A 24,699-nucleotide genomic window follows, 5' to 3' on the forward strand; every position below is an offset into this window, starting at 1 on the left:
ATACATATATATGTATACATATATATATATATACACAGCCTGGCCCCCGGACACATTTTTTTAACCCAATGCGGCCCCCCGAGTCAAAAAGTTTGGGGACCCCTGATCTAGAGATTTACACCTTGAATAATAATAACAATAATAATACTAAATAATGACACATTTGTAATATTTTTTTTGACCAAAACCTTTTGGGGTCCCCGGAATCAAGCCTGAGTGGAGGCCTAAATGTATCTTTTTTATACATATATTGTATTGGTTTTTAAAATAAAAAATATCAAAATGGCCCCCGCTTGCTTTGATTTTTCAGTGTTGCGGCCCTCAGTGGAAAAAGTTTGGACACCCCTGTTCTAGTTTCTTCAAAATAGCCACCCGGCGTTCTCTCGATGAGCTTCAAGCACACCTGTGTAGTGAAAACCATTTCAGGTGACGACCTCTTGAAGCTCATCGAGAGAATGCCAAGAGTAGAAGTAATCAGAGCAAAGGGTGGCTATTTTGAAGAAAGTAGAATACAAAACATGTTTTCAGTTATTTCACCTTTTTTTTTTAAAGTGTGTTCATTCATAATTTTGATGCCTTCAGTGACAATCTACAATGTAAATAGTCATGAAAATAAAGAAAACGCATTAAATGAGGTGTGTCCATATTTTTTGGCCTGTACTGTACATGAAAACAAAGAATGTGTGATTTACGATATTAACTATGAAGGATAAAACACTGAATATTGACAGCATATGAACGTCACACCCACTCTCCTTATTTTGCCCAGGTCTGCATTAGAGCTACCTTGCAGCTGACGGCGTTCTCACTTGTGGTTTGGTACATAAATGCAACAAATACATATTTGGTGCACAACTTTGGTGCGGTTTGCTAAGCGAAATTTTGCCATGGGACCAAAGTAAAGAACTTATGCACAAAGTAAGGACTTGGATTGGGCATGAGGTAAGTGTGAACACACCTTTTTAGAGCGCTACAAATTTTGGACTTCTGTAAAGGAAAATAGGACATAAAGTGGACATACTCAAATAATTTGCATCTATAAAAAATAAAAAATAAAAAAAAATAAAAATTAAAAAAAAAAATTTAAAAAAAAAAAGAAAAAAAAAAAAGAGTATGCTCTTTTTTTCTTAAAGCATGAGGTAAGTGTGAACACACCTTTTTAGAGCGCTACAAGTTTTGGACTTCTGTAAAGGAAAATAGGACATAAAGTGGACATACTCAAATAATTTGCATCTCTTAAAAAAAAAAAAAAAAAAAAAAAAAAAAAAAAAAAAGAGTATGCTGTTTTTTTCTTAAATTATTAAAAAAAAAGTTTGACGTGATTACACAGCTGACTCAATGACAAGGGTTGTTTAGAAAAAATGTATTGGTTGCGGGATATGCAAAACATCTCATTTAAAATTTAAACATGAGAACGTGAACGAGGCGGTTTAAGGCCACAATAAAAAGGGAAAACATTTTTTTTTAATATTGATGGTAAAGCTGAGATAGACTCCAGCACCCCCCCCCCCCCCGAAAGGGACAAGCGGTAGAAAATGGATGGGGATGGGTAAAGTACGACTATTTGTTTAATCATCTCTGAGATGTTGGCTGTATATATTTGAAACTAGTGAGCACACCTACACTTCCATCCATCCATCCATTTCCTACCGCTTGTCCCTAACTGTTATCGTGCTAACGTTTGCACATGTGCTAAACGTTAGCATGCTAGCTCATTTTGTACAGCTACACCTAAAACTCTCGGATCTTTAAAAGTACGGCCAGACAAAAATCCCAGCGGAAGTAAAATTGCTAACATTTAGCATGCGTGCTAACCTTAGCTTGATAACAGTTAGCATGTTTCGTACACCAAGTTATACGACTCTAAGGTGTATGGCTGCGGAAATAGAAAAAAATAAGAAAAGATGAAAAAGTTAGCATGCTATCGTTTGCATGCTAACAGTTACCGAGTGTCACATACCAAGTTATATGACTCTGGTGTAAACGGTTGCAAAACTATCTCAAAAAACTAGCATGCTAACGTTAGCATCCTTGCAAGCTAACGTGAGTTTTGATAATAGTTAACATGTTATATGACTCTCATGGCTGTGGGGTAAACGGTTGCAAAACTATCTTAAAAAAGTTAGCATGCTAACGTTAGCATCCTTGCAAGCTAACGTGAGTTTTGATAATAGTTAGCATGTTATATGACTCTTAAGGTGTATGGCTGTGGGGTAAGCGGTTGCAAAACTATCTTAAAAAAGTTAGCATGCTAATGTTAGCATCCTTGCAAGCTAACGTGAGTTTTGATAATAGTTAGCATGTTATATGACTCTAAGGTGTATGGCTGTGGGGTAAGCGGTTGCAAAACTATCTTAAAAAAGTTAGTATGCTAACGTTAGCATCCTTGCAAGCTAACGTGAGTTTTGATAACAGTTAGCATGTTATATGACTCTTAAGGTGTATGGCTGTGGGGTAAGCTGTTGCAAAACTATCTTAAAAAAGTTAGCATGCTAACGTTAGCATCCTTGCAAGCTAACGTGAGTTTTGATAATAGTTAGCATGTTATATGACTCTTAAGGTGTATGGTTGTGGGGTAAGCGGTTGCAAAATTATCTTAAAAAAGTAAGCATGCTAACATTAGCATCCTTGCAGGCTAACGTGAGTTTTGATAGTAGTTAGCATGTTATATGACTGTAAGATGTATGGCTGGGGAATTAGAGGGGAAAAAAAATTAGCTAAAAAAGGTTAGCACTTTAAACTAACAATAATATTAGCCCTGGCATCCTTAAGCCGCCCTGGGTAATGAATGGTATGGACTGTGGGTGCCCCAAGTTGTGGGGCGGGGGCCAAAATGCGTTAAAAAATTAATTTTTTTTTGGATTGCCACATACAATAATAATTATAGCCTGGACAAAAGTATTGGGACAAACCCCTGCATCCATTTATTCATCTACCAAGAAAAGTCTTAGAAAAAAAACTGTCATCTTTCTAATGCCATTATGAACAAATCTATGTTGGAGGAAGTTTGGTGTGGAGTAGGGCTGGGCGATGTATGGGATATACTCGATATATCGCGGGTTTGTCTCTGTGCGATATAGAAAATGACTACATCGTGATATTCGAGTAAACGTTCTCACGCAGTTGCTTTTAGCAGCGGGCATTAGACTTTTTTGTGTTAATATGGTTTCTGTAGGAGGACAAACATGACACAAACCTCCCTAATTGTTATAAAGCACACTGTTTGTATTAAACATGCTTCACTGATTCCAGTATTTGGCGAGCGCCGTTTTGTCCTACTAATTTTGGCGGTCCTTGAACTCACCGTAGTTTGTTAACATGTATAACTTTCTCCGTTTTGTTGATGTTATTGACTTGTGTGGAGTGCTAATCAGACATATTTGGTCACTGCATGACTGCAAGCTAATCGATGCTAACATGCTATTTAGGCTAGCTATATGTACATATTGCATCATTATGACTCATTTGTAGCTATATTTGAGCTCATTTAGTTTCCTTTAAGTCCTCTTAATTACATTTATATCTCATGACACACTATCTGTATGTAATATGGCTTTTAATTTGTTGCGGCTCCAGACAGATTTGTTTTTGTATTTTTGGTCCAACATTTTGGGTTGCCGACCCCTGCACTAGTGACATCATGCACAAAAGTGCACTAATAGCTTGTTTTAAAATGTCTCTGACAATCTTGCACTTTCTGTTTTGAAATGACATGAATGTTTGTGCCACTGCTTAATTTATTTATGTTGTAAATGTGATGTTTTATGTGTTGTTTACTGTTTTTTAATGTAACCTTGCTGCTGCCCTCTTGGCCCGGTCTCCCGTGGAAAAGAGATCCTTGATCTCAATGGGATTTTTACTAGGGATGTCCGATAATGGCTTTTTGCCGATATTCCGATATTGTCCAACTCTTTAATTACCGATACCGATATCAACCGATACCGATATCAACCGATATACGCAGTCGTGGAATTAACACATTATTATGCCTAATTTGGACAACCAGGTATGGTGAAGATAAGGTACTTTTAAAAATTATAAAATAAGATAACTAAATTAAAAACATTTTCTTGAATAAAAAAGAAAGTAAAACAATATAAAAACAGTTACATAGAAACTAGTAATGAATGAAAATTAGTAAAATGAACTGTTAAAGGTCAGTACTATTAGTGGAGCAGCAGCACGCACAATCATGTGTGCTTACGGACTGTATCCCTTGCAGACTGTATTGATATATAATGTAGGAACCAGAATATTGATAACAGAAAGAAATGGGGGGAGGGAGGTTTTTTGGGTTGGTGCACTAATTGTAAGTGTATCTTGTGTTTTTTATGTTGATTTAAAAAAACCAAAAAAAAACAAAACGATACAGATAATAAAAAAACGGATACCGATAATTTCCGATATTACATTTTAACGCATATTATCGGACATCCCTAATTTTTACCTGGTTAAATAAAGGCTAAATAAAAAATGAATAACTGTTTAATAAATGCAGTTTTGCTAAATTGACTTAGTTGTGATTTCCCTCTCTGCATGAAAGTTTAAAAGTAGCATATATTAATGCAGTATGAAGAATGTTTTAATGTAGACACATAGAATCATCATACTGCTGTGATTATATGCATCAAGTGTTCATTTAAGGCTAAGGCAAAATATCGCGATATATATAGTGTATCGTGACATGGCCTAAAAATATCCAGATATTAATAAAAGGCCGTATCGCCCAGCCCTAGTGTGAAGTAACTCCACCCAAAACTCCCAAAACGGCCTTTAAAGCAGGGTAGGGTTAAGTTTTCATCATCTACCTGCGGCTGACCCGGTACTTTTGTCCATTTTCACTTTGTGATGCGATCGAACGCGGCTGACGAAGAAGTCATTTTTCAGAAGCCCAGAGTGGTGAGTTGAAAATTTGTGAGAAAAAACAAACAAACCATGATTTGTCCCCAAAGAGATGATTCAAGTGCAGACTCGCCAGGCAGAAGCCCTGCAGGACACACCGTAGTAGCAGACTGAACTTGTGTTTGGGGTAGATTAGAAAAAAGTACTGCTTTTTTTTGCTATTATTATTTTTTTTGGTAGGTGTGTGACCGCATTCCTCTGCCAGGGAGTCACCCCAAAGGTGTGATTGGTTGATGATGAGTGACGTCACACGTGTGCTCTCTAAAGGCGTCTTTTCAGGGGTTTTAAACAAGCACCCCGAAGTCCCCTGAATCAAAGCCAGCTGCACATGTTCCCCCACCTCCTTCCAGATAATCATCCCGTCCGTCTGTCTTCTTTCATCACTGCAGGAGAGAAGCACATGGAAAAGGACACAGCGTCAACATTCAAAGTGTCAGCAGCATGCTGATGGACTTTCATTTGTGCCTTTCCTAAGGAGGTGTGTGTGTGTGTGTGTGTGTGTGTGTGTGTGTGTCACTTCTCTGTCAATCACAAAGGCCCCGCCGCACATTTCCACCAGGGGTCTTAGGTGCAGGGACCACTTTTTTCGGAGGCAATCTCTTTGAGTGACGGCTGACTGACATCTTAAGTATTATACTGCCGTGACGTTTACACCACGTTAATAGAGGCTGGTTCTGAGAGTAACGAGAAAGAATGATGAAAAATCCATCCATCTTCTTCCGCTTATCCGAGGTCAAGTCGCGGGGGCAGCAGCCTAAGCAGGGAAGCCCAGACTCCCCTCTCTCTATTCCAGCTCTTCCTGGGGGATCCCGAGGCGTTCCCAGGCCAGCCGGGAGACATAGTCTACCCAACGTGTCCTGGGTCTTCCCCGTGGTCGGACGTGCCCTAAACACCTCCCTAGGGAGGCGTTCGGGTGGCTCCCTGACCAGATGCCCGAACCACCTCATCTGGCTCCTCTCCATGTGGAGGAGTAGCGGCTTTACTTTGATCTCCCCCCGGATGACTGAGCTTCTCACCCTATCTCTAAGGGAGAGCCCCGCCACCCGGCGGAGGAAACCCATTTCGGCCGCTTGTACCCGTGATCTTGTCCTTTCGGTCATAACCCAAAGCTCATGACCATAGGTGAGGATGGGAACGTAGATCGACTGATAAATTGAGAGCTTTGCCTTCCGGCTCAGCTCCTTCTTCACCACAACGGATCGATACAGCGTCCGCATTACTGAAGACGCCGCACCGATCCGCCTGTCGATCTCACCATCCACTCTTCTGCACAAGACTCCGAAGTACATGAACTCCTCCACTTAAGGCAGGGTCTCCTCCCCAACCCAGAGATGGCACTCCACCCTTTTCCGGGCCAGAACCATGGACTCGGACTTGGAGGTGCTGATTCTCATCCCAGTCGCATCACACTCGGCTGCGAACGGATCCAGTGAGAGCTGAAGATCCTGGCCAGATGAAGCCATCAGGACCACGTCATCTGCACCAAACCAGATCCCCTCAACGCCTTGACTGCGCCTAGAAATTCTGTCCCTAAAAGTTCTGAACAGAATGGGTGACAAAGCCAACCCTCACTGGAAACGTGTCCGACTTACTACCGGCAATGCGGACCAAGCTCTGGCACTGATCGTACAGGGAGCGGACCGCCACAATCAGACAGTCCGTTACCCCATACTCTCTGAGCACTCCCCACAGGACTTCCCGAGGGACACGATCGAATGCCGTCTCCAAGTCCACAAAGCACATGTAGACTGGTTGGGCAAACTTGCAATTTACACGAGATTAAGAAGTATTTGAAAACATCATTATGAAAAATGATGTTTTCAAATACTTCTTAATCTCGTGTAAATTGCATCTACCGAAAACGTTCATCTGCGGGGCGGTATAGCTCGGTTGGTAGACCGACGCACAGAGGGGGGGTGGGGGGGGGGGGGTGGGGGGGGGTGTATATTGCAGCCCCGAAGAGTTAGTGCTGCATGGGATTCTGGGTATTTGTTCTGTTGTGTTTATGTTGTGTTACGGTGCCGATGTTCTCCCGAAATGTGTTTGTCATTCTTGTTTGGTGTGGGTTCACAGTGTGGCGCATATTTGTAACACCGTTATAGTTGTTTATACGGCCACCCTCAGTGTGACCGGTATGGCTGTTGATCAAGTATGTCTTGCAGTCACTTACGTGTGTCTGCAGAAGCCTCATACATCGCGTGACCGAGCTGGCACGCTGTTTGTACAGGATGTGGAGGGCGCTAAAGGCAGTGCCATCACGGCACGCCCTTAATATTGTTGTTTGGGGGTAAAATCGGCAGACATTCGAGAGAACGGTTGCCCTGAAATTTGGGAGTCTCCCGGAAAAATCGGGAGGGTTGGCAAGTATGACGCTGTCAAGCGCCATTCATTTAAACTCGCGGGCCGCACTAACATAACATTTTCATATTAAGGTGCGGGCCGCAAAATAACGTCCCACGGTCTGAGACCCCTGGTTTAGACTGAAGTCACATTTGAAAAGATCAGATTCCAATCGGATTTTTGGACCACCTCCTGATGTGGCCTGAATCTGACGCATAAAAGATCAGATTGGAAGCACTTTGGAGCGTTTAGACTGGCACATTTTGTTTTTATCTGTTTCCCTTGAGAGCAAAACAATCAGAATTAGTGTGCAGAGTAGACGGGGCCTCTGTTCTGCTGTTGTTAAAAGTACATTCTAGAAGCTTTTTGTAAGATCTGAGCTGGTAATCACAAAAAATAACCACATTCTCCACCCAGCAGACAGCATTTTGAGTCATGTCACATCATAAATCATCAAAGCCAGTGTAAAAACACAAACTATATTTTTTTAAATTTGAGTTCCGTACCGTAGGGCCGTGTTTTTCAACCGGTGTGCCGTGAGATACAGTCTGGTGTGCCGTGGAAGATTATCTAATTTCACATATTTGGGTTGAAAACATTTTTTGCAAACCAGTAATTATAGTCAACAAATGAGGTGTTGTTGTTGAGTGTCTGTGCTGTCTAGAGCTCGGCAGAGTAATCGTGTAATACTCTTCCATATCAGTAGGTGGCAGCCGGTGGCTAATTGCTTTGTAAATGCAGGTAAAAAGGTGTCTGATGCTAAAACCAAAAATAAACAAAAGGTGAGTGCCCTTAAAGAAAGGCATTGAAGCTTAGGGAAGGCTATGCAGAACAAAATTAAAACTGAACTGGCTACAGAGTAAACAAAAACAGAATGCTGGACGACAGCAAAGACTTACTGCGGAGCAAAGACGGCGTCCACAATGTACATCCGAACATGACATGACAATCAACAATGTCTCCACAAAGAAGGATAAAAACAGCTGAAATATTCTTGACCACAACACCAGGGGGTGCTCCACTAACCACGTTAAACCCAGATTCCGAACTAACAAAGGTCTTAACTCATTCTCTTTCTATGCCACATCAATGTGGAATGCGCTCCCAACAGGTGTAAAAGAAAGGGCATCTCTATCCTCCTTCAAAACCGCAATAAAAGTTCACCTCCAGGCAGCTACAACCCTAAACTAACACCCTCCCCAGATTGCTAATAATCAAATGTAAACAATCAAATGCAGATACTTTTTCTTTTTCTTATGCCTTCTGATCTCTCTCTCTCTCTCTCTCTCTCTCTCTCTCTCTCTATGTCCACTACTTGATGTCCATACCCCCCCCCCCCTGATTGTAAATAATGTAAATAATTCAATGTGATTATCTTGTGTGATGACTGTATTATGATGATAGTATATATGATAGTATATATCTGTATCATGAATCAATTTAAGTGGACCCCGACTTAAACAAGTTGAAAAACTTATTGGGGTGTTACCATTTAGTGGTCAATTGTACGGAATATGTACTTCAGTGTGCAACCTACTAATAAAAGTCTCAATCAATCAATCAAGACACAAACCTTCCTAAATGTTAGAAATCCCACTGTTTATATTAAACATGCTTCACTTTTGTCCTACAAAATTTCAGCAATCCTTGATCTCATACAACTTTTTCCGATGCTGCCACAGAAAGACGTGCCACTTCTTCTTTGTCTCATTTTGTCCACCAAACGTTTTATGCTGTGCGTGAATGCACAAAGGTGAGCTTTGTTGATATTATTGACCTGTTGGAGTATTAATCAGGTACATTTGGTCAGTGCATGACAAAAATCTAATCGATGCTAACATGCTATTTAGGCTAGCTGTATGTACATATTGCATCATTATGCCTTGTTTGTAGGTATATTCGAGCTCATTTAATTTCCTTAATGACTTAAACAAGTTGAAAAACTTATTCGGGTGTTACCATTTAGTGGTCAATTGTACGGAATATGTACTTCACTGTGCAACCTACTAATAAAAGTCTCAATCAATCAATGCTAAAACAAAGTAGATGCGGGAAATATCGCTCAAAGGAAGACATGAAACTGCTAGAGGAAAATACCCAAAAAAGAGAAAAAGCCACCGAAATAGGAGCGCAAGACAAGAACTACACACAGGAAAACCGCAAAAAAGTCAAAATAAGTGTGACAGTGGTGGTGACAGTACACCTACTTTGAGACAAGAGCTATAGTGATGCATGTTTGGTTATGGTTTAAAGTCAACCATCCAACAATTGCGACAATGACTTTTAGCTGTCAACTGAGTTTAGGATTTCTGCTGGTGGTGTGCTTCCGGATTTTTACAACGCAAAAAATGTGCCTCGGCTCAAAAAAAGGTTGAAAAACACTGCCGTAGGGAACGTACCCTAAAACAAGCTCGTATGCTCACCTGTTCCGAGGGTGGCCTCTTGTTGAGGAGCCCGGCTTCTTCATTGGCCTTGTCGGTCTTCATCTCCACAACAATGTCATTGTTCACTTCTCCACTGGCCCTGCAGGGGGAGCAACACACACTCTAATTAAAAGCAGTCTTTACACACGTTCTACTAGTAATAGAGCCTGTTTATGAACAGTAAATGTGAGGGGGAAAAAAAAAAAAAAAGCAATCATCTTTGTCAATTATTTGCTCCGCTTTTGAAAGAAAAGGCTTGCTTTTCAAGCTGTCCCCGTTTTCCTCCCGGGCATGATTCAAATCTAATTCGCCGCGAGATAGATGAGCCTGAGCTGTGTATATTCCCACCACTTCACCGAGAGAGCTTTGTTGAAAAGTGACAGGCTTTGCTACACATCTTAAAACAAAGTAATTTTGCCATCTATCTGTCAGTCAGCTACGGACGTGGGAGCTGAAAAAAACCCCGTTTCCATATGAGTTGGGAAATTGTGTTGGATGTAAATATAAACGGAATACAATGAATTGCAAATCCTTTTCAAGCCATATTCAGTTGAATATGCTACAAAGACAACATATTTGATGTTCAAACTCATAAACTTAATTTTTTTTTTCAAGTAATAATTAACATAGAATTTCATGGCTGCAACACGTGCCAAAGTAGTTGGGAAAGGGCATGTTCACCACTGTGTTACATGGCCTTTCCTTTTAACAACACTCAGTAAACGTTTGGGAAGTGAGGAGACACATTTTTGAAGCTTCTCAGGTGGAATTCTTTCCCATTCTTGCTTGATGTACAGCTAAAGTTGTTCAACAGTCCGGGGGTCTCCCTTCTGCTATTTTAGGCTTCATAATGCTGGACTACAAGCAGGCCAGTCTAGTACCCGCACTCTTTTACTATGAAGCCACGTTGATGTAACACCCGGCTTGGCATTGTCTTGCTGAAATAAGCAGGGGCGTCCATGGTAACGTTGCTTGGATGGCAACATCCAAAACCTGTATGTACCTTTCAGCATTAATGGCGCCTTCACAGATGTGTAAGTTACCCATGTCTTGGGCACTAATACACCCCCATACCATCACAGATGCTGGCTTTTCAACGTTGCGCCTATAACAATCCGGATGTTTCTTTTCCTCTTTGGTCCGGAGGACACGACGTCCACAGTTTCCAAAAACAATTTGAAATGTGGACTCGTCAGACCACAGAACACTTTTCCACTTTGTATTAGTCCATCTTAGATGAGCTCAGGCCCAGCGAAGCCGACGGCGTTTCTGGGTGTTGTTGATAAACGGTTTTCGCCTTGCATAGGAGAGTTTTAACTTGCACTTACAGATGTAGCGACCAACTGTAGTTACTAACAGTGGGTTTCTGAAGTGTTCCTGAGCCCATGTGGTGATATCCTTTACACACTGATGTCGCTTGTTGATGCAGTACAGCCTGAGGGATGGAAGGTCACGGGCTTAGCTGCTTACGTGCAGTGATTTCTCCTGTACCCTTTTAATTATATTACGGAGCGTAGATGGTGAAATCCCTAAATTCCTTGCAATAGCTGGTTGAGAAAGGTTTTTCTTAAACTGTTCAACAATTTGCTCAGGCATTTGTTGACAAAGTGGTGATCTTCGCCCCATCCTTGTTTGTGAATGACTGAGCATTTCATGGAATCTACTTTTATACCCAATCATGGCACCCACCTGTTCCCAATTTGCCTGTCCACCTGTGGGATGTTCCAAATAAGTGTTTGATGAGCATTCCTCAACTTTATCAGTATCTATTGCCACCTTTCCCAACTTCTTTGTCACGTGTTGCTGGCATCAAATTCTAAAGTTAATTATTATTTGCAAAAAAAAAAAAAGTTTATCAGTTTGAACATCAAATATGTTGTCTTTGTAGCATATTCAACTGAATATGGCTTGAAAATGATTTGCAAATAATGTATTTTGTTTATATTTACATCTAACACCATTTCCCAACTTATATGGAAATGGGGTTTGTACATGTAATGATTTAGTTTTTCTTTAGTGAATATTCTAACCTAGCATGGTGTTGCTGGTAAAATGCCGGCGTAATGTCAGCACAGTACCCTAAATGGCTGTCCGGGTGTTGCTGATGTTTGTGTCCCACCCCTTAATGTTACACAGTTTATGTGATGCATGGCATCTAACATGTAAACAAGTGCAGAGTTACAATGTACAGTCATCCCTTGTTTATCTGTTAATGGGCTCCAACAATATTGGTCATCATGGTGGTACTTGCAGAGCCGTTTTTTTTTCCCGAGGTGGTACTTGGTGAAAATAGTTTGAGAACCACTGCTTTAAGCCAGCAGGATGTGTTTTGGATTGTTGTCCGACCGCAGAGCCAAAGTGCGCTTCAGCTTGAGGTCACAAACTGACGGCCGAACATTCTACTTCGGGATGTTTTGGTAAAGAGCATGGTTGGTATGATGTTTTTTTTTAAATGCTGTGTTACATTTACGCAAAACAAAGTTTGGTGTCGTCTGTCCATAGAATGTTCTCCCAAAAGTCTTGGTAATCATTCAGATGTGTTTTGAGAAAGTAAGACAAGCCTTTGTGTTCTTTTTGGTCAGCAGTGGCTTTTTTTTTGGCTTAGAACTCTGCCATGGAGGACATTTTTGCCCAATGTACTTTTTATGGTTGAACTATGAACACTGAGCTTAAGTGAGGCTAGGGAGGCCCGTAGTTCTTTAGATGTTGTCTTTTGTGACCCTCTGGATGGGGTAATATTTGGGAAGGTTTACCACTGTTGCATGTTTTCTCCATTTGAGGACAATGGCTCTAACTGTGGTCCTCTGGACTTTTGAAGCTTTAGATATGGCAGTGTAACCCTTTCTAGACTGATAATTGTCAAATACTTTATTTCCCATCTGTTCTTGAATTTCTTTGGATCGTGGTGTTTTGTTGCGGCTTTTTAAAATATTTTGGCCGACTTAATTTTGTCAGACATTCAAGTGATTTCTTGATTGAACAGCTCTGGAAGTAATCAGTTGTGGGTGTGGTCAGTGAAAATGAATCAGATTTAAAAAACAAAACAAAACTAATTAGCCACAGTTAATTCATGAGTCAACAAATGGAGCAAATACCTTTTCACATACAGTAGCAAATCCCATAGGGGTGATGAAAGGATGGTCAGCGCCTGAGAGCTGCGGCCTGCCACCATGGCCCCCCACTCCCTCCCCTCTGTTGCTAGATATCTGGAGATGTACGTTGTAATATGTATATGTGCTTTGCTATGGAGGTTTTTTCCCACTCCAGACTGGGCCCCCTTAGGAGCCCAGTCTAGATTGTATTTTTTTTACTCATCCTTCCCCAGTATTTAACTTTTTCCCATCTTGTGGTGACCCATCAGTGTTCCTGTTCTATAACCCTGTACACTGTTTGTTTGTCTAATCTTGAACGGGTTTGTGCTGAAAACAAAGTTTTGTTGTACTTGTGCAATGACGATAAAGACCTATCCTATTCTATCCTATCCTAGGGCCTGGATAGAAACATTAATTAATTATTTAAAAACTGCATATTCTGTGTTGGTTGTCCTTGTCTAACATTTCAATTTATTTGATGGTCTTAAACTTTGAAGTAGGGAATATTATTTAAAGAAAAAACATTTTGAGACGGGGTCAAATACTGTGCAGTGCATTTCAATTTATTTGATGGTCTTAAACATTGAAGTAGGGAATATATATATATATTTTTTTAACATTTTGAGAAGGCGGCAAATACTGTGCAGTGCATTTCAATTTATTTGATGGTCTTAAACATTGAAGTAGGGAATATATATATATATATATATTTTTTTTTTTAACATTTTGAGAAGGGGTCAAATACTGTGCAGTGCATTCAGAAAGTATTCATAGAACTTCACTTTTTCGACATTTTGTTATGTTACGGCCTTATTTCTAAAATGGAATTCAAGACACTTTTGCTCTCCAAACTTTAGAGACAATACCCCATAATGACAATGTTTAAAATTGTTCAAATGTATTACAAAATAAAAAACTAAAAAAATCACATGTAAAAAACCCAAAAGCAGTGAAGTTGGCATGTGTAATTCGTAAATAAAAACAGAATACAATGATTTGCAAATCCTTTTCAATTTATATTCAATTGAATAGACTTCAAAGACAAGATATTTAATGTTCCAACTGAGAAAGTTTTTTTTTTTTTTTCAAATAATCATTAACTTAGAATTTAATGGCAGCAACACATTGCAAAAAAGTTGGCACAGGGGCATGTTCACCACTGTGTTACATGGCCTTTCCTTTTAACAACACTCAGTAAACGTTTGGGAACTGAGGAGACACATTTCGGAAGCTTTTCAGGTGGAATTGTTTCCCATTCTTGCTTGATGTACAGCTTAAGTTGTTCAACAGTCCGGGGGTCTCCGTTGTGGTATTTTAGGCTTCATAATGCACCACACATTTTCAACGGGAGACAGGTCTGGACTACAGGCAGGCCAGTCTAGTACCCGCACTCTTTTACTACAAAGCCACGGTATTGTAACACGTGCAGAATGTGGCTTGGCATTGTTTTGCTGAAATAAGCAGGGGCGTCCATGGTAAAGTTGCTTGGATGGCAACATACGTTGCTCCAAAACCTGTATGTACCTTTCAGCGTTAATGGTGCCTTCACAGATGTGTAAGTTACCCATGTCTTGGACACTAATACACCCCCATACCATCACACATGCTGGCTTTTACACTTTGCGCCTATAACAATCCGGATGGTTCTTTTCCTCTTTGGTCCGGAGTACACGACGTCCACAGTTTCCAAAAACAATTTGAAATGTGGACTCGTCAGACCACAGAACACTTTTCCACTTTGCATCAGTCCATCTTAGATGAGCTCGGGCCCAGCAAAGCTGGCGGCATTTGTGGGTGTTGTTGATAAATGGCTTTTTCTTTGCATAGTAGAGTTTTAACTTGCACTTACAGATGTAGCGACAAACTGTAGATACTGACAGTGGTTTTCTGAGGTGTTCCTGAGCCCGTGTGGTGATATCCTTTACACACTGATGTCGCCTGAGGGATTGAAGGTCACGGGCCTTGCCTCTTACGTGCAGTGATATTGCCAGATTCTCTGAACCTTTTGATGATATTACGGAGCGTAGATGGTGAAATCCCTAAATTGCTTGCAATAGCTCGTTGAGGAATGTTGTCCTTAAACTGTTTTGCTCACGCATTTGTTCACAAAGTGGTGACCCCTCGTTTCATCCTTGTTTGTGAATGACTGAGCATTTCATGGAAGCGGCTTTTATACCCAATCATGGCACCCACCTGTTCCCAATCAGCCTGTTCCAAATAAGTGTTTGATGAGCATGCCTCAACTTTCTCAGTCTTTTTTGCAACTTGCGCCAGCTTTTTTTGGCTTAACATTCACTTTAGGGACTAAGAATAATACAACCATAATACAAATTATTACGAATTACATGTGTGTCTGCTAATTTTTACACTCTGACGTGAAAGAAAACTTGACAGATTTATCATCATATTAAAGTGAGTAAGGACTGGTCACATGATTATTTAAATCAGGGGTCCCCAAACTCCCGCATCCGGGCCGCTAGCATCCAAAATCCGTCCCGCAGGAAGTCCCAAGTTAAAAAAAATAAATTAATAAATACGAAAAAATAAATAAATAAATATATATATATATATATATATATATATATATATATATATATATATATATATATATATATATATATATATATATATATATATTTTTTTTTTAAAAATAAATAAATACAAAAAAATAAAAAATAAAAATAGATATATATCTATTTTTTGTATTTATTTTTTTTTAAACTTGGGATTTCCCACGGGCCGGATATATATATGTACGTATATATATAAACACACACAATTTTTTTTTTTTAAATCTGTCTTTTCGAATCCATTTTCTACATATATATATATAAACAGCCTGGCCCCCGGCCAAATTTTTTTAACCCATTGCGGCCCCTGAGTCAAAAAGTTTGAGGACCCCTGATCTAAATGTATTTTGTGGCCACCTAGCATTACATTTGTTGGCAATTTTCTGAGGAAAAAAAACCCCAATACTATTTTTTTTAAATGTAAAAACAAAGCATCATTATTTGGGCGGTGTTATCTGAGTGCAGCTGGGATAGGCTCAGGCGCCCCCGAGAGGGACAAGCGGTATAAAATGGATGGATGGACGGATCTACATATCTAGTCTGAATTTGTTAATTCTATATTTTAAATAAATAACCTGACGAGGTGGCAACCTTTTATACCCAATCATGGCACCCACCTGTTCCCAATCAGCCTGTTCACCTGTGGGATGTTCCAAATAAGTGTTTGATGAGCATCCCTCAACTTTCTCAGTCTTTTTTTGCCACTTGTGCCAGCTTTTTTTGGGAATACAATCCAAATGAGTTAATATTTGCAAAAAATAACAAGGTTTTCCAGTTGGAACATTAAAGGCCTACTGAAATGATTTTTTTTTATTCAAACGGGAATAGCAGATCCATTCTATGTGTCATACTTGATCATTTCGCGATATTGCCATATTTTTGCTGAAAGGATTTAGTAGAGAAAATCGACGATAAAGTTCGCAACTTTTGCTTGCTGATAAAAAAAAGCCTTGCCTGTAGCGGAAGTAGCGTGACGTCACAGGAGCTAGTATTCCTCACAATTCCCCGTTGTTTACAATGGAGCGAGAGAGATTCGGACCGAGAAAGTGATGATTACCCCATTAATTTGAGCGAGGATGAAAGATTCGTGGATGAGGAACGTTACAGTGAAGGACTTGAGAGGCAGCGATGGACGTATCTTTTTTCGCTCTGACCGTAACTTAGGTACAAGCTGGCTCATTGGATTCCACACTCTCTCCTTTTTCTATTGTAGATCACAGATTTGTATTTTAAACCACCTGGGATACTATATCCTCTTGAAAATGAGAGTCGAGAACGCGAAATGGACATTCAGTGCCTTTTATCTCCACGACAATACATCGGCGAAATGCTTTAGCTACGAGCTAACGTGATAGCATCTTGCTTTAACTGCATATAGAAACAAAAGAAATAAACCCCTGACTGGAAGTATAGATAGAAAATCAACAATACTATTAAACCGTGGACATGTAAATACACGGTTAATGCTTTCCAGGCTGGCGAAGGTTAACAATGCTGTGCTAACGACGCCATTGAAGCTAACTTAGCAACCGGACTGCACAGAGCTATGCTAAAAACATTAGCTCTCCACCTACGCCAGCCAGCCCTCATTTGCTCATCAACACCCGTGCTCACCTGCGTTCCAGCGATCGGCAGAAGGACGAAGGACTTCACCCGATGCGTTTGGCGGCCCGGAGACGTAGGAAGTTAAGGTGAAGTCAGCGGCTAGCGCGGCTAGCGCTCCAACAAAGTCCTCGTGGTTGTGTTGCTGTAGTCCGCTGCTAATACACCGATCTCACCTACAACTGTCTTCTTTGCAGCCTTCATTGTTCATTAAAAAAATTGCAAAAGATGTCCAGAATACTGTGGAATTATGAAATGAAAACAGAGCTTTTTGTATAGGATTCTACGGGGTACCATAACTTCCGTTACTCGGACTTCGTCACGCGCATACGTCATCATACCGCGACGTTTCAGCCGGATATTTCCCGGGAATTTTAAAATGTCACTTTATAAGTTAACCCGGCCGTATTGGCATGTGTTGCAATGTTAAGATTTCATCATTGATATATAAACTATCAGAATGCGTGGTCGCTAGTAGTGGCTTTCAGTAGGCCTTTAAGTGTCTTGTCTTTGCAGTCTATTCAATTGAATATAGGTTGAAAAGGATTAGCAAATCATTGTATTCTGTTTTTATTTACCATTTACACAACGTGCCAACTTCACCGGTTTTGTATTTTCCGGATGTGATATTTCTACCATGAGCGCGTACTTCCCATAGATATAAATAACTCCGTCAAAAGAGATGGACAGACACTCACACTTCCATCTTGTCCTTCTTGCCGCAGGGCAGCTTGCTCTTCTTGTTCAGGCAGTAGATGAGGCCCACGAGCAGCAGAAGCAGGAGCACACACACCACCACGGCTATCACCACCCCGCTGGAACCGCCCTGCTGCTGGTCGGCTGCGGCGCCGCAATGACGGGGTTTGGGTGTGTGAAGGGATGAATGGATGATGGGAGGGGGGGTCGATGGAGGAGGGGTGGAAGGGGAATTTGGAGGAGATGGGTTGTATTGATTTCGGAAGAAGGATGGGAATATGATTCGTATGGGGTTGAGGAGGATAATATTTTGGAGGGGGAGCAATGTGGAGGATGGGGGGGAGGGGGGTGGGAATGGGTCCAAACGGGGGAAGGTGGGGGCGGGGGGGAAAGAGGAAGTGGGATGTGAAGTTAGTCTCAAATGCAAACGACTGAAATGTGATGGGACCCAAATAAACGGGGCCTGCATATTCACACAACAATGAAGCTGCTGACCAGCCAGGACATAACGATGACATCATCCAAAACCCTCCACCTTGACCCCGCCCACACTTGTGTTACTGAACTTGTGCAGCGTGACGCGTTCAAACATTCCGCGGACTGAAGTCTGTTTTTAAAAACCTCTAAAGGCTTAGTGGCCACATGCGTGGACAGCACCTTTTAGCTCTTATTTCCAAAATTGTGTACACTACTGAATTGGGGTCTTATGGCCGCTTATGTGGACACTTATACTGCCATCTGGTGGTGTCAGAAGAGTATAACATACAATGGAATTTGGGGAAAAAAGGTGTAAAAATAAGAATTAGCATGTCACTAAACATGAAGTACACGTTTGTGTACTTATGGACTAAGTTCATCATATCAAAAGATTATTCTTAGTTTTTATTCTAATTAGGGTCCAATAAGCCCAAATAGCAAAGAGAAATAAAAAAGCATGTAAACAAACAGCTTGGGCCTTAAGAGGTTTAAAAAAAAATAAAAAATTCACAGGTCAATTTCCTGCCATAGCGTGCGCGTTAACGACAACGAGAATGGTGGAGTGAAGCGCTATTTTGTGTATACAGTACTTACTATTAATTACATATGTCAATTAGTAAACTCGATCCGACACTGACAAATAATTCACATTGTGCATAAGAACCAAAATTACGTGCTTATTGTGTTTCTTTACAACGTTATATTGCCATCTAGTGGCCTGACATACATATAACGGCAATTTCTCTCGTATGAACGGAGGACTGTACTACCTTTTTTTATATTGGCTTGCATATTACCATATTTAGTCATTTTTTGTGCAGATGTGCGTAAATTTTTTCGAGGGTGTTTTAACTGTAATTTGCAGAAAAAAAAACATTTTAGTAGTTCACTGTATTCTCTCCTTCTGTGTAGTATGTGCAGTATTAATAACCTTTGTATCAAACTAGCCTCTGTTTGCTAATTACCGTATTTTTCGGAGTATAAGTCGCTCCGGAGTATAAGGCGCACCGGCCGAAAATGCATAATAAAGAAGGAAAAATATATATATAAGTCGCATATTTGGGGGAAATTTTATTTATTTTCTGCTGCATATTTCACTACTTCCAGCTTGTAATCTGCAGTATATAATTTCCTTTTCGGTGCCATTTTTGCTCAGCCCTTCTCAGTTTTTATGTTGAAATGATCAATTTTCATTAGGTACGGAAGTAGCAGGTAGCATCTTTTTTTTCACAATGCACTTCTGCCATCACCCGCCCCCGCCGAATTTTTATTGGTTGACGTGTGTGTGTGACGATTGCTGATATACGTCTAGTCTCTTACGTGAATGAGCTAAATAATATTATTTGATATTTTACGGTAATGTGTTAATAATTTCACACATAAGTCGCACCCCCGGCCAAACTAGGAAAAAAACTGCGACTTATAGTCCGAAAAATACGGTAGTTTGTTTTGTATTGAAATTGCTGATTTTGTGATGTCTTTTATATTCGTGGTTATGCTGTTTTTTGTCTGAGAGTAACTCTGGCAATAAAAAGTTTGTTTAATTCATACAGGGATACATTTGACCAGTAGAGGGCGATAACGCTACACCTAGGTTTAATTGTGTTGAGCTGTTCATTGTGTGCAACGTTTGATGTTGTTTAGTTTCTATATTCGTTAACATCTGTAGTTTATTGTGTGAATGTATTGACACTAAACTTATGATTTAATCTATGTAAATTACACGAGACATTATTTATGTACAATACACAACGGACGTTATACTTATGTTATGTTTATATTTTCAGCCTTACAAATTATGTATGTGGCTGTTACTACATTACATTAGGGCTAGGGATGTCCGATAATGCTTTTTGCCGATATCCGATATTGTCCAACTCTTTAATTACCGATACCGATATCAACCGATATATGCAGTCGTGGAATTAACACATTATTATGCCTAATTTGGACAACCATGTATGGTGAAGATAAGGTACTTTTTAAAAAAATAATAACAATAAGATAACTAAATTAAAAACATTTTCTTGAATAAAAAAGAAAGTACAACAATATAAAAACAGTTACATAGAAACTAGTAATTAATGAAAATGAGTAAAATTAACTGTTAAAGGTTAGTACTATTAGTGGACCAGCAGCACGCACAATCATGTGTGCTTACGGACTGTATCCCTTGCAGACTGTATTGATATATATTGATATATAATGTAGGAACCAGAATATTGATAACAGAAAGAAATGGGGGGAGGGAGGTTTTTTGGGTTGGTACACTAATTGTAAGTGTATCTTGTGTTTTTTATGTTGATTTAATAAAAAAAACCAAAAAAAAAACCGATACCGATAATAAAAAAACCGATACCGATAATTTCCGATATTACATTTTACCGCATTTATCGGCCGATAATATCATCCCTAATTAGGGCTGCAACTAACTATGTATTTGATAATCGATTAATCTGTCGATTATTACTTCGATTAATCGATTAATAATCGGATAAAAGAGACAAACTACATTTCTATCCTTTCCAGTATTTTATTGAAAAAAAACAGCATATTAGCACCATACTTATTTTGATTATTGTTTCTCAGCTGTTTGTACATGTTGCAGTTTATAAAAAATTAAAAAATTAAAAATTAAAAAATTAAAAAAATGCCTCTGCACATGCGCATAGCATAGATCCAACGAATCAATGACTAAATTAATCGCCAACTATTTTTATAATGAATTTTAATCGACTAGTTGTTGCAGCCCTACATTACATACATACTTACAGCGTGTATAGAGGTTTTGGGATGTTTTTTTTAGACTGCCTTATAGGCTTAATATAGCAACTCTCATTGGCTCCAGTGTTAGTTGACTTTTGCGAACTTTACAAGTTAGAATGCATAAAAAAAAAGACAAACATATATGTGCCTGTCTCACATCAGGATTGTGAATGATAGGTGAAATTCCCCACCAAAAACAATATAATCTCACTGTACCTAACTAATAAACACGTATTGTCCAAAACTTTCACGGATTTCTATGCAAGACGTCTGTTGGCACAAGGACAGTAACACAAGCGTGCGTACACAAACACTTCAGCGCTCTTAAAACACAAACATTGTGTGCGCACAGAGACGGCAATACACAAAAACACATGACGACAAACAGCGTGTCAGAGAGGTTAGCGGCTACAGACCTGACTTAAGCACAGGGTTTCCAGAGAGCAGCACTTTTGAGAGAAAGAAAGTAGCTCAGTCGGGCAGCTTAGCAAAAACCATAACACAAAAGCCTACACACAATCACACCCTAAAAGAGGAGAAACGTGCAGCGAGGAAGAAGCAGTCGAGTGGAAGAGTTCAAAAGGAGACACACAGAATGGAAAGGAAGGGATAGAATAGAATAGAGTCCTTTATTGTCCCCTGAGGGCCACAAAAAAAACAAAAAAACGTGTCGTAGCATCCACAAAATAGAGGACAGACATCATTACAAAGGTGACGAGAAAAGAAGAAGAAGAAGAACAATATACAATATCCACAGTGTTTGGTAGCAACAGGGCTAATGTACAAGATTACAGTGCGGCAGAGGAACGTGCGTGCGTGTGTGTGTGTGTGTGTGTGTGTGTGTGTGAGATGGAGGGGGTGTGGAAAGGAGGAGACAGGTGAAGGAGGGAGGGTGGGGGGGGTCGGTGTACTAAAATGACAGGGTCTGTACAACAAAGAGTCCTGAAAGGAGGAGGGAGAGGAGGAGGAGGAGGAGGGAGAAGGCTCTACCTCTGTTGGCGGAGTTGTCAAAAGCTGCAAAGGGAGAAGAACAAAAGGAGGAGCGTGTTGGTGGTGCAGGAGACAATTGCAGCTTCTTCTCCATAGAAATTAGTACCGTTTTGTGTAAACAAAGGCCCCAAAAATACTCAAGTCACCTAATTTTAGTGATTCTAAATATACACCAGGGGTCACCAACCTTTTTGAAAGCAAGAGCTACTTCTTGGGTAGTGATTAATGCGAAGGGCTACCAGTTTGATACACACTTAAATAAATTGCCAGAAATAGCCAATTTGCTCAATTTACCTTTAACTCTATGTTATTATTAATAATTAATGATATTTACACTTAATTGAACGGTTTAAAAGAGGAGTAAACACGGAAAAAAATGACAATTAAATTTTGAAACATAGTTCATCTTCAATTTCGACTCTTTAAAATTCAAAATTCAACCGAAAAAAAGAAGAGAAAAACTAGCTAATTTGAATCTTTTGGAAAAAAAAAAAAAAAAAATTTATGGAACATCATTAGTAATTTTTCCTGATTAAGATTAATTTTAGAATTTTGATGACATGTTTTAAATAGGTTAAAATCCAATCTTCACTTTGTTAGAATATACAACAAATTGGACCAAGCTATATTTCTAACAAAGACAAATCATTATTTCTTCTATATTTTTCAGAACAAAATTTTTAAAAGAAATTCAAAAGACTTTGAAATAAGATTCAAATTTGATTCTACAGATTTTCTAGATTTGCCAGAATAATTTTTTTAAATTTTAATCATAATAAGTTTGAAGAAATATTTCACAAATATTCTTCGTTGAAAAAACAGAAGCTAAAATGAAGAATTAAATTAAAATGTATCTATTATTCTTTACAATAAAAAAATAAATAATTACTTGAACATTGATTTAAATTGTCAGGAAAGAAGAGGAAGGAATTTAAAAGGTAAAAAGGTATATGTGTTTAAAAATCCTAAAATAATTTTTAAGGTTGTATTTTTTCTCTAAAATTGTCTTTCTAAAAGTTATAAGAAGCAAAGTAAAAATATTAATGAATTTATTTAAACAAGTGAAGACCAAGTCTTTAAAGTATTTTCTTGGATTTTCAAATTCTATTTGAGTTTTTTCTCTCTTAGAATTAAAAATGTCGGGCAAAGCGAGACCAGCTTGCTAGTAAATAAATACAATTTAAAAAATAGAGGCAGCTCACTGGTAAGTGCTGCTATTTGAGCTATTTTTAGAACAGGCCGGCAGGCTACTCATCATCCTTACGGGCTACCTGGTGCCCGCGGGCACCGCGTTGGTGACCCCTGATATATACAGTACAGGCCCTAAGTTTGGACACACCTTCACATTCAATGCGTTTTCTTTATTTTCATGACTACCGGTATATACATCAGGAGTCTATATATATAAATATTTCTTTAAAAAATCTAACATGCACTTTTTAATGAATTCACTTTCTTTGAATGGCTATCCCGCCCTAGCAACATACTTGCCAACACTCCCGATTTTTCCAGGAGACTCCCGAATTTCAGTTCCCCTCCCGACAATCTCCCGGGGCAACCATTCTCCTGAATTTGTCCCGATTTTTTTTTTTTTACAATATTAAGGGCGTGCCGTGATGGTACTGCCTTTAACGTCCTCTACAACCTGTGGTCGCGTCCGCTTTTTCACCATACAAACAGCGTGCCGACCCAGTCACATGTTGTATGAGGCTTCTGCAGACACACGTAAGTGACTGCAAGACATACTTGGTCAACAGCCATACAGGTCACACTGAGGGTGACCGTATAAACAACTTTAACACTGTTACAAATATGCGCCACACTGTGAACCCACAACAAAGAAGAATGACAAACACATTTCGGGAGAACATCCGCACCGAAACACAACAGAACAAATACCCAGAACACCTTGCAGCCCTAACTCTTCCAGGCTACAATATACACCCCCCCGCTACCACCAAACCACGGCCCCCCAACACCGCCCACTTTAACCGACGCACGGGGAGGGGGGGTTGGTGGTAGCAGGGGTGTATAAAGTACCGTATTTTCCGCACCATAAGGCGCCCCGTGTTATTAGCCGCACGTTTAATGAACGGAATATTTCAAAACTTTGTTTACCTATTAGCCGCACCTACGCTACGCTAAAGGGAATGTCAACAAAACAGTCAGATAGGTCAGTCAAACTTTAATAACATATTACAAACCAGCGTTCTAACAACTCTGTTCACTCCCAAAATGTAATGTACAAATGTGCAATCACAAAAATAGTAACACTCAAAATAGTGCAGAGCAATAGCAACATCAATAACTCAACGTTGCTCATACGTTAGTGTCACACAACACACAAAATAAACATTTAAAGCTCACTTTCTGAAGTTATTACTCATCCAGAAATCCCTCGAATTATTCTTCTTCGGTGTGCTTCACTTGTTTTTTGACACCATCTGTGATGTGGACGCGCATGCAGTCGTAGATCAACAGGAACGGCGCTGCGTGAAAAAAGTCACCCGGTGTCTTCGCGTAAACGTCTATCAACCACTCGCTCATCTTTTCTTCATCCATCCATCCCTTCGAGATAGCTTTTATGATGACGCCGGCTGGAAAGTTCTCTTTTGGCAAGGTCTTCCTTTTGAATATCACCATGGGTGGAAGTTTCTGGCCGTTAGCATGGCAAGCTAGAACCACAGTAGGACGACTTCTCATTCCCTGTGGTGCGAATATTCACCGTACGTGTTCCCGTTGTATCCACAGTGCGGTTCACATGAATATCAAAAGTCAGTGGAACCTTGTACGCGTGTCTCTTAGTAGGAGACATTTTGTGGACATTTACAGAAACACAAA

At 39.7% G+C, this 24,699-nt stretch overlaps 1 protein-coding gene across 2 annotated transcripts in view; it reads right to left on the reverse strand.

Annotated features, from left to right (window-relative positions):
- Positions 1 to 1,158: 1,158 nt before the first annotated feature.
- bcam (basal cell adhesion molecule (Lutheran blood group)) overlaps positions 1,159 to 24,699 on the reverse strand; it is a 193,960-nt gene continuing 170,419 nt past the window's right edge. Inside the window, exons 13-17 of one of the 2 annotated variants that reach the window (XM_062063945.1) lie at positions 21,859 to 21,882; positions 21,285 to 21,317; positions 17,628 to 17,769; positions 9,666 to 9,765; positions 1,159 to 5,285 (exon numbers count right to left, since the gene is read on the reverse strand). In XM_062063945.1, the coding sequence (XP_061919929.1) occupies positions 5,283 to 5,285; positions 9,666 to 9,765; positions 17,628 to 17,769; positions 21,285 to 21,317; positions 21,859 to 21,882 (302 nt within the window). In that variant the 3' untranslated portion in view covers positions 1,159 to 5,282. The remainder of the gene's footprint in view (positions 5,286 to 9,665; positions 9,766 to 17,627; positions 17,770 to 21,284; positions 21,318 to 21,858; positions 21,883 to 24,699) is intronic. The other variant, XM_062063946.1, reaches the window with a different exon arrangement.

The sequence above is a fragment of the Entelurus aequoreus genome, linkage group LG11 (assembly GCF_033978785.1).
Source record: "Entelurus aequoreus isolate RoL-2023_Sb linkage group LG11, RoL_Eaeq_v1.1, whole genome shotgun sequence".
Lineage (NCBI taxonomy): Eukaryota > Metazoa > Chordata > Actinopteri > Syngnathiformes > Syngnathidae > Entelurus > Entelurus aequoreus.